Below are 14,750 nucleotides of genomic sequence, written 5' to 3' on the forward strand. Positions count from 1 at the left end.
TCACAGTAAAGTTCGTATGTTTTTTGTTTTTTTTTATTTATTTTTTTTATTTGTGTGTGTATTTTTAGGTATAATTTTAGTTGGCTGAAAGAATTTAATGTAGTAATCTAGACGAATACTTAAAAAAAGTCAATTAAAATTGGCGAATATTCTTTTTTAGGGTTAAAATACCGGGTGTAAAACCCATGATATTATGATTTGTCAACTGTTAGTGATAAGATGCCATTATGAGGTTTCTTTTCTTCTTTTGAAATGCTGTCAGATGATTTCTCACAAAAGTATCCAAGTTCGCGTTGTCACAGTAAAGTTCGTATGTTTTTTCGTTTGTGTTTGTGTATTGCTAGGTATAATTTTAGTTGGATGAAAGAATTTGATGTACGATAGTAATCTGGACGAATACTTAAAAAAAAGTCAATTAATATTGGCGAATATTCTTTTTTAGGATTAAAATACTGGGTGTAAAACCCATGATTTTATGATTTGTCAGCTGTTAGTGATATGATGCCATTATGAGGTTTCTTTTCTTCTTTTGAATTGCTGTCAGATGATTTCTGCCAAAAGTATCCAAGTTCGCGTTATCACAATAAAGTTCGTATGATTTTTTTGTTTGTGTATTGTTTAGTATAATTTTAGTTGGATGAAAGAATTTTATGTAGTAATCTGGACGAATACTGTGAAAAAAGTAAGCCTAATATTGTCAAATATAGTTTTTAAGGTTAGAATGCTGCGTGTAAAACCCATGATTTTATGAGTTTTCAACTGTTAGTAATATAACGCAATTATGAGTTTTCTTTTCTTCTGTTCGAATTGCTGTCAGATGATTTCTGACAACAGAGTATCCAAGTTCCCCTTGTCACAGTAATGTTCGTATGTTTTTTTGTTTGTGTATTTTTAAGTATAATTTTAGGTGGATTAAAGAATTTAACTTAGTAATCTGGAGGAATACTGTGAGAAAAGTAAGCCTAATGTTGGCGAATACAGTTTTTAGGATTAGAATACTGGGTGTAAATCCCATGATTTTTCTTGTTTTGAAAAGTACGACGTCAGTAACATCAGTTTTCGACATGTCATTATAATTTTCTAGTTAGGACTAGATTTGTTATGCAAAGTAGAAAATTCGAAGGAAAGACAACAATAGTCGTTGACTCACCATTTTTTCCGATTTGGTTTCAAGGAGCGGTCGGCAATGTTGATAGCTCGCTGGACCAGTTCAGTCTGGGGTGGCAGCGCCGCCTCCGCCGGTTAAATGCTTCCTCCCCACCAGATCGCCCCCCTCCACCGACCCCTCCGCAGTCTCGACGCCGCTCCCGGCCGTGCATCAACATCGCTTTTCAGGTGAAAACCGTTTCCATTTACCATTTGTTTCCTGTCGGCGTCCTTTCATGGATCCGCATGGACAATCCAAGAATGAGCGGTTCGGATTGATTCTCATTTTACGAATAACGGCTTCCGTAATTGCACCCTTGTCGTCCCGTCTCCGCTTGGCGTGTTCACATTCTTCCAGGACTTAAGCACTGCTAAACGATCAAAAGTCCGGCCCCACTGAACTTAAAACCGTTTAAAACAAGTAATATTATGGTGGCATGCATGGTTTGTAAAATAAAAACAAAAACCTGCAAGAAGCTTAAAACAAGTGCCTTTTTAAATTCAATTAGAAACACCAACAAATCCACATAATATTTTTTTGATATGATGATCATTTTTAATACGTAACATAGATTTTTTTAAAGATTTGTCTTTTTATATATATATTTTTTAACTTTTCCATGTGTTTTTTAATAAATTGTTTGTTTTACTTTTACATTAAATTATTTAACGTTTCGGGAATTTGCATCCATCATCAGGCTCTCATATAAGACGCCCTTTTTCATTTTTTGATTTTTGATTAACCAGGGTTAAATCTTTTTTTCCCTTGCATTTAAGGATTTATTGTATTTTTTATTATGGTACGGGTTTTGTGAAAGACTTATTGCCTTTTTATATTTATGATTTGTGTATTTTTTAAATTATTTTTTTGCCTATTTTTGTATAAAATTTTTTGTACCTTTCGTAAATACCCATCACCTTCTGTTGTAATATGTCATTTTCCATTATTTTTATTTTTTTATTCTCGATTATCCTGGGTTATATCATTTTCTACATATTATTCCCTGGTATTTAAGGTTTTTATATTATAATATATGTTATGTACCGCATTTTTTTCAAGACATTATCTTTTTAAAATTCTATTTTTTAGCTTTTCTATGTGGTTTTTTTAAAATAATTTTTTTGTTTTATCTTACATCAAATATTTCGTGCATTTACACCAATCATCAGGATGTGTTGTAAGATGTCATTTTTCCATGTTATTCTTTTGTATTTAAGGTTTTTATATTATACATTTATTATTTAGCTGAATTTTTAAAAACGTATTGTGTTTTTATATTTATATTTTGTTTAGCTTTTCCATGTGGTTTTTAAATATTTTTGTTTGTTTTATTTTTACATTAAATGTTTTGCAAGTTAGGATAATTTATTTTAAATATTTATCATAAGCATCTGTAAGATGTCATTTTCCATTTTTTTCATTCTTGATAAGCCTGGGTAAAATCGTTTTTTCCATGTTATTATCTTATATTTAAGGTTTTTATATTATATATTTATTATTTAACTGAATTTTTAAAGACGCATTGTGTTTTTATATTTATATTTTTTTTAGCTTTTCAATGTGGTTTTTGAGTATTTTTTTGTTTTGTTTTTACATTAAAGACATTGTCTTTTTATATTTATGATTGGTGTATTTCTTAAAATATTTTTTGCCTTATTTTTGCATAAAATTGTTTGCCCCTTTCGTAAATACCCATCATCTTCTGTTGTAAGATGTCATTTTCCATTTTTTTTATATTGACTGATAAGCCTGGGTTAAATCGTTTTATTCAGGTTATTCCCTTTCATTTAAGATTTTTATATTATAATTTGTATTGTGATACGGATTTTTTTAAACACTTATTGTCTTATTATATTTGTATTTTTAAAATAAATTTTTAGTTTAATGTTTACATGAAATTTTTTAGCCGTTTCGTGAATGTATACCCACGATCAGAATTTGTTGTAAGATGTCCTTTTTCATGTTTTTGATTCTTGATTATCCTGGGGGTTAAATCGCTTTGTTAAGGTTTATTCCCTTGTATTTAAGGTTTTTATTTACACTTTTTAATTGACCAGTTTTCGTGATCCGCTTGACCAATTAAACAATATGTCTTAAAAAAAGTCCATTTACATATTAAAAAGTATCTTTCAATTCATTAAGGTTTTTAGTTGAGATAGAAAAGTCAGTGTCACTAGCGGGATTCGAACCCACGACCTTCGGCTCAATATGCCGCTGCTCTACCAGTTGAGCTATATTGACTTCGATCCTCTCGGACACTAACTTCCCATCTCAACCTACCTTTTTCAAATGTCGTGTGAAAATTGGCAAAAAGGAGGGAAAATTCGAAAAGGTAGGTTGAGATGGAAACTTGGTGTCCGAGTGGATCGAAGTCACGATAGCTCAGGTGGTAGAGTAGCGGCGTATCTAGCCGAAGGTCGTGGGTTCGAATCCCGCTCGTGACACTGACTTTTTATCTCAACTAAAAACCTTAATTAATTGAAAGATACTTTTTAATATGTAAATGGACATTTTTTAAGACATATTGTCTTTCTTATAATTAAAATAATAATTTTTAATCAATATTTACTTTAAATACTACCATTTAAACAAATTCACAAGAAATTTTTGATGATATTGTAAGATTTTAGGTCTGACTGGTGTGGACCTGTAGTTTGTTGTCTTTTCCTATCATCCGCCTATACCTGCTGATTTTATGACATTACGATATGAAGGTTTCAATCACAGAATAAAATCAAAATAAACCGTTAAGGCTTATCTTCTTGTATCTAGATCAGAATTCATCTGGATCAGCCTATATCCGCCGGTTTGATCTGTCCGTCATTTCTCGCTCTTCAAAAGCCCAACCTGTCAAAGAATAGACAAAATAGGATGATAGAAAACGACCAAATTCCAAGTCTATCTCCTAGCCTTACGTTAAAGGTTTATTCCTTAGACGATCTTTCTTCATACCACAGCTCTTTATATTCACCCAAAAATAAATCTACCTTGACCTACTTTAATAAACGGACCAGTTAATTGGGAACCTTTTTTAAGATCTCTTGAAGACAAATTAAAGACATCAGAGCAATTGGACGACGGCGTAGAACAACTAACTAACTTTATACAACAAAGCATCTTGCAGTCGACTACATACATGGCACACAACGGACCAACTTCACCTTATAATCTGTCACTATATTTAAGACAACTTATAACACTAAAGCTCGAGCCTGTTGGCACCTCTTCAGAGTTGCCACTCAACTATCCATCAAGCTGATCTCGTGGTAGCTTCAATTGCCACTGCCTTCGAACGGAAAGGACATATCTCAGGCATTTGATAGGGTATGGCACCCGGGGCTTCTGTGGATGCTCAAGAACATCCTACCATCTACCCTTTTCTTGATACTAAAATCTTACCTTACTGACCGTCACTTCCAAACCATCCAAAACATTTCTTTCCCCTTTATTTACCCGATTCTCGCAAGTGTTCCACAGGGGAGCGGCCTCGCTCCCCTCCTCTTCACAATCTACACGGCTGATCTACCTACTCACCCTAACATTTAGGCAGACAGATTAGGCAGACCATGTTGATCAGACAATACCCTTACATCCACGTTAGATGTCACATAATATGAAATTGTGCAAAATAAAACATTCTCTACTTTCGGAGTCATACAATTGATATACTGGTCTTATGCCATTGTGATTTTAACTTACTGGTCAATCAAATGTGTTTCCTGACTTAGCCATATTACTTGTAGAGCCTAGTGTTATTATTTTTATATGTACTTTATGTTTTATTTGCTTAGGTCTTTATCTTTAAGAACAGACAAAACAATACAATCGGAAATGACCAGACTGCATAACACATCGTCTAGCAGTCAAGAAGGAATCTAAAAATAACACTAGTTCGTATTTCATGCGTTCAGGTCATTCTGATTAGCATATTTTCTTTGCAGTTTTATGACAAAATCCTGAGAGGAGTTGCAGACCAAACTATTGGATAGAGAGATCAGGGTGATCAGAAATAACCTCACTTCCAAATTTATGTTGTATCTAATATAAAATGAAAGTATAATATTCTCGTGGATAAGGGTGGTGGTCGGTACGAATTGTAAGTGATGAACGTGCAATATGATCGTTTTCGCTTTTCCTGTTTTATCTATTCTTGCTAGTTTGGTCGATCAGAGAAAGCTGGGAGGAGTGATACGGCTATGTACGGGTCACTGGCATTTGAGAAAATATCTAAACAACATGGTCACATTCATTGATGATCCCATTGGTAGTTTATGCAATGAGAAGGAAGATAGTCTCACACTTATCATCATCGAATGCGGATAAAAAGAAAACTCAGGGAACGGAACTGCAGCAAAGTACATGCTTTCTCGTATACTCGGTCGTCCTTAAAAGGACAATGAGGATCTTTAACGTCCGCACCTAGCCTATTTGGCCTTATCGGACGTTTTGATTCTCAAGATGAGAGCTGACGCACCTACACATACGACAGAATGGTGTTACTGCAGCAGCATTGGTTTAGAGGCAGCTCAGACCCGAAGGGCCAAGACAACCTCGCTCCCCGCTTGCCCGTTACGAATTGTCGGGTCTGCATTAAGCATCAGACCGTATGCCGCATAGAGCTACCTAAGCTGAAATACATCAGAATGGTCTCTCGCGCACTCCCTAGGTAGAGACGGCTACTCTACCTCTCAGAGTAGAGGGGCTTCCATAGCGTAGAAACTACCGGATCCGCTCCGGCCGCGGTTTTGTTTAAAGTGGAATTGCTGACCACCACCTAGAGGAGTACCACCTACGGTAAAAGCCTCCAATCGAGCTCAGCCTACACCTACGTGCAAAGCATACTCGAGTAAGAGCAATCGATTCAATGCCCGTTCCCATCCGCCACTACTCACACATTCGAGGGACTTTTCAGCATAATCATATCGTCCTCAACGCTTGTACGCTGCCGTCCGATCCACCGTATCCCGTGAGGCCGGGTGTACAACGGTAGTCATATGCAAGTTTCGTGCGAAGGTCACAGGTAGAAGACAGCCTCTTCTCTAAGTTCCCGCCAGAGACGTCCCCACGTACCTCTACGAATCCATTCTCAGTGTAACAGGGGCTGGATTTTGGAACATTTCTGTTACCCCGTAGTACAGATGGTTATGCACCCTTCCCCGTCTATGCAGACAGGATCTGGTACCCTATCCCTCGTGTGCCTCTGACAAGGCTGCCCATGCCGACTCGAGGCCGACACGAGTACAGCTTGAGTACAGCTTATGCTTTAGAGAGGTTGCCACGCCCTCAGGGCTGCACCATTATTTTCTCCTCGGACACTCCCCTTGTAGCCAAATGTTGGGTGGGGTCCCAGGAAAGGATGAAGGAACGCGGATTGAGAAAGGGACGTGGATGAGGACACGAGGTCCCCTTTTCAGGGCCCCGAGCCTTAACCACATTATACCACCCGTCGTCGCAGCAAAGTACAGTTGGAACTGCAGCCTAGTACCTCTTAGAAGAACGATTAAGTCGACTACACTGAACCAAAGAACTAGGAAACTACAAGCCAGAAGGCTGCATTGCTTGGGGAGCAAAAACCCCACTTCGTAGTTTCCATCGTCACCATCATCATTTGTTCTATCAGGCGACTGTCATTTTTCCAACTTCACTGGGATGAGTCCGCACTGATTTGCCTATTCTAGATGCTTATATTACTGCCTTAATTACTGTAAGATGGCATAAGACCATGATTTAGCATGTCAACTTTGTTGGAAAATAATTTTATAGAATTTTTTATTATTTAGTTTAAAAAAATCTCATGAACAATCATACGTAGGAATTATGAATTACCTTTGAATGTCAAACAGATGACTTCGGTATCCCTTTTTTAAAAATAGATCATGCATGATGTACATTTTTAGGGTCATTTGCATCATCTCGGTTCGCCTATCTTCCCATTTTTGCTAAGTAGATAAAACATAAAGTACACATAAAAAAAGCACACAGTTCTACATCTATGACGAAATCATGAAACGCAACTGATTGACCAGTAAGGTAAAATCATGACGGCATATGCCAAGTATGTCAAATATGTGACCTCGCAAGTAAAGAAATTTTTATTTTACAGATTTTCATGTTATGTGAGATGTAACTTGGAAGTGAGACTATTTCTAATCATCATGCCTAACCACGACTTTCATGATTTTCTAATAACTATAAATAAAGTGTGTAATTTCTTCAGACTAGGATAATCAGAACGCACCAAAATCGAAAAATATTATTTGTAGATTCTTTCTTGAGTTCTAGGTTGTTTTCGATCATCCTGTTTGTCTATTTTCGCTGGTTTTACATATCAAACATCATTTCGCCAACTTCGCTGGTGAGTAAAAGTGCGAAATGACGAAAGACCAGTCTGGTGGAGTATAGGCAGACCTGATCGAAGTCGGCCGACTCATAAAAATTATCGACGCGGCATAACAAATTCGTGCATAATCTCTGTGTTCTATCAGCCGTGTTGTTGAACACTTGACATCAGTTTCGTCCCTGAAAACGTTCAAAAAAAGACGAAAGGGAGCGAGATCCGCCGAAGACGGTGAAAATAATGGCCAAACCCGTCTGACCGTGACACTCGTCTGGAACAAGCGGACCACGTCGTTCGGAAATGATCGAACCGTCTTTGCACTCTTCAGAAATAGGTTGACGAAGAAAGAACGTAAATCTTACAAAAATTTCCTCTTTTCTTTAACCAAATTTGCAATCTTAACAAAAATTTTAAGATTTCATGGGATTCAAAATTGCGCATTGTCGAATTTAAGTAACATAAATGATTTTTCTCGACTTTTCACTTTTATTTTATTTGACCTCTATAGTGAATGTTATCGCAAAACTGGTTTATATTTGCATGATAAATTCAACGGGTGGCACAGAAAAGCCATCCTGATCAGTTTTCCTTCCTGAGAAATCAACGCAAGTGCAACTTTCCATTTTCGTTTTCACCTAAGTGAAATAGTTAAACCGGCGACTTGGTTTTATAACAGCAATAAAAACCAGCCCACTATCTTATCGATGACTCACCATTGCAGCAATTCATGATTTTACCACCCGACGATCTGCAGTTTTATCATCCTTTATTGATCTTTTATCACTTTCCCCGAGGGTTTCTTTATTTTCTTTTGATAAGCTTAAAACCCGATTAACATGCCTTCAATCGAATAAGTTAGTCATCTCAATGTTCTTTTCAAAGGCTTGAAATCACTTTAGACAAAGATTTTAAAAAAATGTGTATAAAAAAATTATATGTCGTAATCATTGGAAGTTGTGTGTCTAGCATGTTTAAATTTTGTAAATTAAAATTTCCTCATGTCATTGGGTGATAAACCATTTTTCTATAGGGTTGAATATACCATATTGTATCCATTTATTTAGTGATCTGATTGAACAAATTACTCCTTTCAATTAATTAATCTTTTTATATAAAGTTTTGGTTGAAATGAAAAAGCTAATGTCACGGACGGGATTCGAACCTACGATCTTCGGCTCAATACGTCGCTCCATCTCAACCTACATTTTCTCAGATGCTAGTGGACGGTATCAGTTTTCCCTGTCTGTACTTGTGAAGCTTCTTTAACCATGATTTTATTGTCTCGCACCTCTATAGCTTTTCCATATGTTTCGTTGAGGTATTTTTTTCACTAACGAGAGTTTTTTTTTTAGATCTTTATAATTAACTAAGACGTCTCGATGGGGCTTTTTCTTACTAACTGAAAATTTTCGTCGGGGCCTTTCACACTGTCATTTCTTTAAGGTCTTTTCTCACTAAGATTTTTTGGGGTCATTTCTCACTGCCCGAGAAGTTCTCTTCAGTCTGATAAAGTTTTGGTCCTTACCGATTATCTTAGATGTAGCAGGTTTTGTCTCTCTGATGCGTTTTGGTATTTGGCCAATTAAATTATATAAAACAATAAAACTACAACAATCGTCACTGACGATTTCTTACCAAATAGCCAGGTGAAACGGAAGACCAATCTTCAAATTGAATAAGATTTTGATGTAAAAATCTACTTTGTAATCAATTAATTATTCTTTTTATGTAAAGTTTTGGTTGAAATGAAAAAGCTAATGTCACGAACGGGATTCGAACCCACGATGTTCGGCTCAATACACCGCTCCGTCTCAACCTACATTTTCTCAGATGCTAGTGAACGGTATCAGTTTTCCCAGTCTGTACTTGTGAAGCTTCTTTAATCATGATTTTACCGTCTGGGACCTCTATAGCTTTTCCATATGTTCCGTTGAAGTTTTTTTCACTAACCGACAGTTTATTTTTTAGATCTTTTAATTAACTAAGACGTCTCGTCTCGATGGTGCTTTTTCTTATTAAGTGAAAATTTTCGTTGAGGCCTTTCGCACTGTCATTTCTTTAAGGTCTTTTCTCACTAAGATTTTTTGGGGTCATTTCTCACTGCCCGAGAAGCTGAAGAGCTTTATAAAGTTTTAGTCCTTACCGATTATCTCAGACCTAGCTGGATTTGTCTCTCTGATGCGTTTTGGTATTTGGTCAATTAAATTATATAAAACAATAAAACTACAACAATCGTCACTGACGATTTCTTACCAAATAGCCAGGTGAAACGGAAGACCAATCTTCAAATTGAATAAGATTTTGATGTAAAAAATCTACTTTGTAATCAGTTAATTATTCTTTTTATGTAAAGTTTTGGTTGAAATGAAAAAACTAATGATGGGGATTCGAACCCACGACCTTCGGCTCAATACGCCGCTCCATCTCAACCTACATTTTCTCAGATGTTAGTGAACGGTATCAGTTTTCCTTGTCTGTACTTGTGAAGCTTCTTTAACCATGATTTTACTGTCTCGCACCTCTATAGCTTTTCCATATTTTTTTTCTTTTCTAAGACGTAGGATCTATGTTTGATTATGCTAATCCAGTTATAGGTTCTGTGCTTAGAGTCCTCAGGCCTATTTGTCTACTTTTTCCTTTAGTAAAAATTCATTTGTATCCTGGTCTTGACCGAATTAGAACAAGAACAATGCTTGTTAATAATATATCATTCTCGTTGTACAAAAACTAATTAATTCAAGTATTTCAAATTCAAATGTCTAATCTTAAAAAAACATCAAACATGAATTTTCCACCCGGAGTCATTGATAACGTTTAAGTGGGATATGTGCCGTATAAATAAATAATATAAGAATCGGTCGGTTTGTAGTTAGTTGGTCAATTGTTTTGTAGCATGCGATACTAAAATAATGACTAGTCACCACTACCTACCAATTACTTTCTTAACCTTTATGCAATATTCATAAAAATAAGAAAAGTGTGACTTTTTTTAAATTTATTAACTGCTGATGGTAATACTAGATAAATTATTATCTACAATAATCCTCATTAAAATCAGTTTATAACCTGGCGTAAAATTCATAGAAAATAGAACCACATTATTAAAGCTGAGTTGGAGCGCCTTGGTAAAACAATGGTAGTTGTCTGGGTACCCGAAAACTTTGGACTGGAAAGCAACGAATGTGCAGACGAGACGGTCAAAACTGGAACGTCTAGGCTTCAGACATAACCTCCGCGATCCAGCTCAGTGACGATTTAGAACAGTAAAGAACGCAATAAAATAACACGCAGTGTCAATAGGTCGGATCGTCCGAAGAGCATGACTGAGCGATGGCCACCGACGGTCTGAAACGCAAGGAAGGTGGTGAGCGCCTGTTTAAGGATAGACCATACCCGACTGACACAAGAACATCTACTTTTAGGGCGCTTGTTGAAAAAGGTTGCTTGGCGTGTCAAACCTGGACGAGGAATGCTACGGCTTGCTCCTAACAGGGAGCGAGTAGGCACCCGACATAAAGACAGTTCTTGGGCACGAGAGTTGGTTGTTAGGGGACCCGTGGCAGGGGGGTCACCATTTGTAAATATTATTTATAATTATTATGTACGGTGTGTATGTACTTATGAGTTTGAGTGAATGAGCGCTGATGGTGGAACATCGACTACCTCATCGTACCTCAAAGTGCAATGGGGGCTGAAAGGACTATTTAATCAAAAATAAAGAAAAACAATTTTTAAATGAAATGACTACCTAAAAACCAAAATTAACTAATTAACGTTATATTAAGTTCGTCAGGTTTTTCATTTATTCTGAGTTTTCTGCTGTAATTTTATGTTAACCGGCTAATCGTGCTATGAGACATCGACTGTATGCTAATAAAATGGTCTCTTCAAAGAGAACTTTTTATGTAAATTTTAATATGTCGAAATGAATTTTTTTCCGCCAAGTACACTGCCCTCGATACAAAGTGTCTTCATCAAATATCGATCCGTGCCGTCTCGCGCCCGCACTGGCCGGCTTGCATCAATCATTTCCTTTCCAACCTGAAAGAATAATTAGCGACACCGAGGTGATAGATTAACTCTGGTTTATCAATCATTTTTAAAGAACCTCCTTTGCACAAGCCGTTCCCATTATTCCACCCGATAGTCGATTTCTTGAAAAAGCTTATGAAAGGTATAAGAAAAGGAAGAGGTTAATATATCAGCAACGTTTAATAGAATGAAAAATGCAACATAAAAAATCAATAATTATTCACTGTTAATCTGATAAATACAATAGAAGGCATACTGATTTTAAAATTTTTACAATCTTTGTTTCTTCTTGATGTTTCCTTCTTATCTATATTTTATCTACATTCTTTCGGAATATATGTCATAATATATCTTTCAATCAATTAATTATTCTTTCTAAGGTCTTGGTCGAGATAAAAAAGACAGTGTCATGAGCTGGATTCGAACCCACGACTTTCGGCTAAATACACCGCTACTTAACCACTCGAGCTATCGTGAGAGTTGGCGTCCGAGAGGATCGTAGTCACGATAGCTCGAGTGGTAGAGCAACGGCGTATTTAGCCGAAGGTTGTGGGTTCGAATCCCGCGCGTGGTACTGACTTTTTTTATCTCAGCCAAGACCTTAGAAAGAATAATTATTCTATCAATGGTTGGGGTTCCAACGAGTTTAAGGTAACGAACAAGTTGACAAACCAGAGGAGGATCTGCTAGACCCAGAACCTTTGAGATAACAAGATTAAGTAAGTACTCTTCCAACTTAGAATAGATCCACACAAAACAAAACGTACTTTTAGATATGTCAGAAAAAGTAAAATCATGGTTAAAGAACTCTGGGCAAACCTGGCAAACACAGTGCTACAGCAAGGCAAGATGAAAATTGATCTTAAAATTCACCTTTCATTTGAGAAAACACACCATAGGTCATTCAACCCCATTTGTAGGTTATGCAATGAAGAGGATGAAACTCCTGCTCAAACATAACCTACGTTGCTTAGATGGCCATCAAAATGAATTGTAGCAACAAGTCTTAAAAATAAAATTCTAATTATTAAAAAGAAGGATCGTTTCAAAACTAAAGACTGGAAAAGTACAATAAGCCAAAAGGCGTAGTGCTTGTGGAATACCTAACGCCTGAGTTCTAGTAATCATCCTACTGACCTCATCATCCTTATCTGGTTATCTATTTGCCACCAGTCATTTGGTTTAAGTTGTAACTTTGTGCCAAACCGTTCTTTTCTAACCAAGTTTGGAACCGGTTTTTGGCTGGGACGTAGGATGAAGAGTGCCCACAACTTGGAGCTTCCTTCGATATGACCTTCTTCAGTGATATTCTTTATGTCTTTCATCAGAGCGTTGACTTAAATTAAGAAACTTCTCAATCAGACGATAACCTTTCGTTAATCAACTATGTGGAACATTTTGCCAATAAAGTGCATGTTGTTAATCAAGGTAAATCAACCCTGTAAAAATGAAATACACTGAGCTGGAAGGGTGCAATGATTGAGAAACACTAAACCGCAACTTCCTAGTATTCTCATCATCAACATCAACATCTAGTGACTAACATTCCTTAACCCATCAATTAACGTTTATTGATAACTCTAACAATCCTCAAAACTAGACTTCCCTCAAAATCCCAAGACCAAAGTTTATATCTGGTCTGTAGACATCGTTGGCCATCAGTAACCATCTCTCACCATATCTAAACCACATTATCTCTGTAGCTAGAAGGGTGCAGTGATTGGGAAACACCAAACCACAACTTCCTAGAATTCTCATCATCAACATCAACATCTAGTGACTAACATTACTTAACCCACCACTTACCGTTTATTGATAACTCTAACATCCACAAAACTAGATTTCCCTCAAAATCCCAAGACCAAAGTTTATATCTGGTCTTTAGACATCGTTGGCCATCAGTAACCTTCTCTCACCATATCTAAACCACAGTATCTCTGTAGCTAGAAGGGTGCAGAGATTGGGAAACACCAAACCACAGCTTCCTAGTATTCTCATCATCAAAATCTAATGACTAACATTCCCTAACCTATCACTTAAAGTTTATCGATAACCTTCCACGAAACTAGACTTCTCTCAAAATCCTAAGCCCAAAGTTTATATCTGGTCTGTAGACATCGTAGACCAGCATTAACCATCTCTCACCATTTCTAAACCAAACTATCTCAACTTCTGACGAAACATAAAAAATTTCAGTTACAATATCATCATCCTATAACTATCATTTCTAACAATTCTTAAGCTTTCTAATCCAAACCACCCATGATACAATAGATTAAGGTTACATTTCAATAAACTAACTTCTTATCTTAAAGCTCAAGTAATTCTTTTGGATCAAAGTTGATAAGATCAAGACTAGGTCATAACAAACCAAACCACTGTGGATAGACCAGGATGAAAGGCCCAAGCTGCGGGTCCACTTCAAGAAGAAATCTTTCTGCTTTTTCACTTTAATAAGAAATCTCGCTATTGTTATTAAGCATTAAGAAGAAAAGAAAATTTTAAACAAACGTAGAATTTGGCTGGCGGTTGAGTATTTTTAAACAAGAGGATTTGTTACTAAACAACCGATATCAACAAAGCAGTAAATTTCATAAATCCGCTAAATTAAAATTATTATTAGATTAAAATGATCGGAAACGGCCAATACACTCTACAAAAAATAAAATCTAAAAATATTTTCATTTCATTCCTTCGGTGGTCGTTTTTTGGTATTCTTTATGATTTTCATCAGAGCGTTGGCGTCAATTAAGAAACTTCTCAATCAGACGATAACCTTTTGTTAATCAACTCTGTGGAACAATTAACCAATAAAGTGCATGTTTGTTGGTTGGTCATAACAATTATTAGATTACTTTCTTAATTGGCCCACATGAAACTGGCGACTTCAAGCCTGTTCGGATAAGGAATTGGGCCATCTTTTGAATTTCCTACCAGGCGTAATAGTAAATTCTAATTTATAATGTAATTAATAGCTTGTGGTCATTTTTACAATTAATCAATTAACAGATTGACTGATTTTTCCTTTGTGACATCAGAATTTGTCTTTATTCTAGAAGTCTAGTTCGACTTTTTTTTGCGGAAGAGAAAGCGGAATTGTCCCCTGGACATCTGTCGTGCCGAAAATATTTCCCCGAAGAAGCCCGTGCTTATAAACGCCGATTACGATTTGGATAAAATAGAGAAAAGGGCGACGTCGCTTTCAGTTGCCAGTTCGCCAGGTAGCCCGGGTCA

General features: G+C 36.4%; 2 protein-coding genes and 1 long non-coding RNA gene across 6 annotated transcripts in view; 2 read left to right on the forward strand and 1 right to left on the reverse strand.

Annotated features, from left to right (window-relative positions):
* Nucleotides 1-1,232, reverse strand: part of LOC106674051 (tubulin alpha-1A chain) — a 64,443-nt gene extending 63,211 nt beyond the window's left edge. Inside the window, exon 1 of the mRNA XM_014406492.1 lies at nt 1,151-1,232. Within this exon, the coding sequence (XP_014261978.1) occupies nt 1,151-1,153 (3 nt within the window). The 5' untranslated portion in view covers nt 1,154-1,232. The remainder of the gene's footprint in view (nt 1-1,150) is intronic.
* Nucleotides 1,233-1,234: 2 nt separating this feature from the next.
* The window catches only part of LOC106674049, a 33,282-nt gene continuing 19,766 nt past the window's right edge, over nt 1,235-14,750 (forward strand). For all 4 annotated transcript variants that reach the window (XM_014406490.2, XM_024229105.1, XM_024229106.1 and 1 more), the window contains exon 1: nt 1,235-1,335. In XM_014406490.2, the coding sequence (XP_014261976.2) occupies nt 1,247-1,335 (89 nt within the window). In that variant the 5' untranslated portion in view covers nt 1,235-1,246. The remainder of the gene's footprint in view (nt 1,336-14,750) is intronic.
* Nucleotides 6,985-7,931, forward strand: LOC106674057. Its single transcript, XR_001341453.2, has 3 exons — nt 6,985-7,177; nt 7,251-7,347; nt 7,430-7,931. It is a non-coding gene; the product is annotated as an uncharacterized LOC106674057 (long non-coding RNA).

Source organism: Cimex lectularius, unplaced genomic scaffold (genome assembly GCF_000648675.2).
Source record: "Cimex lectularius strain Harlan isolate CLEC.00 unplaced genomic scaffold, Clec_2.1 scaffold176, whole genome shotgun sequence".
Taxonomy (NCBI): domain Eukaryota; kingdom Metazoa; phylum Arthropoda; class Insecta; order Hemiptera; family Cimicidae; genus Cimex; species Cimex lectularius.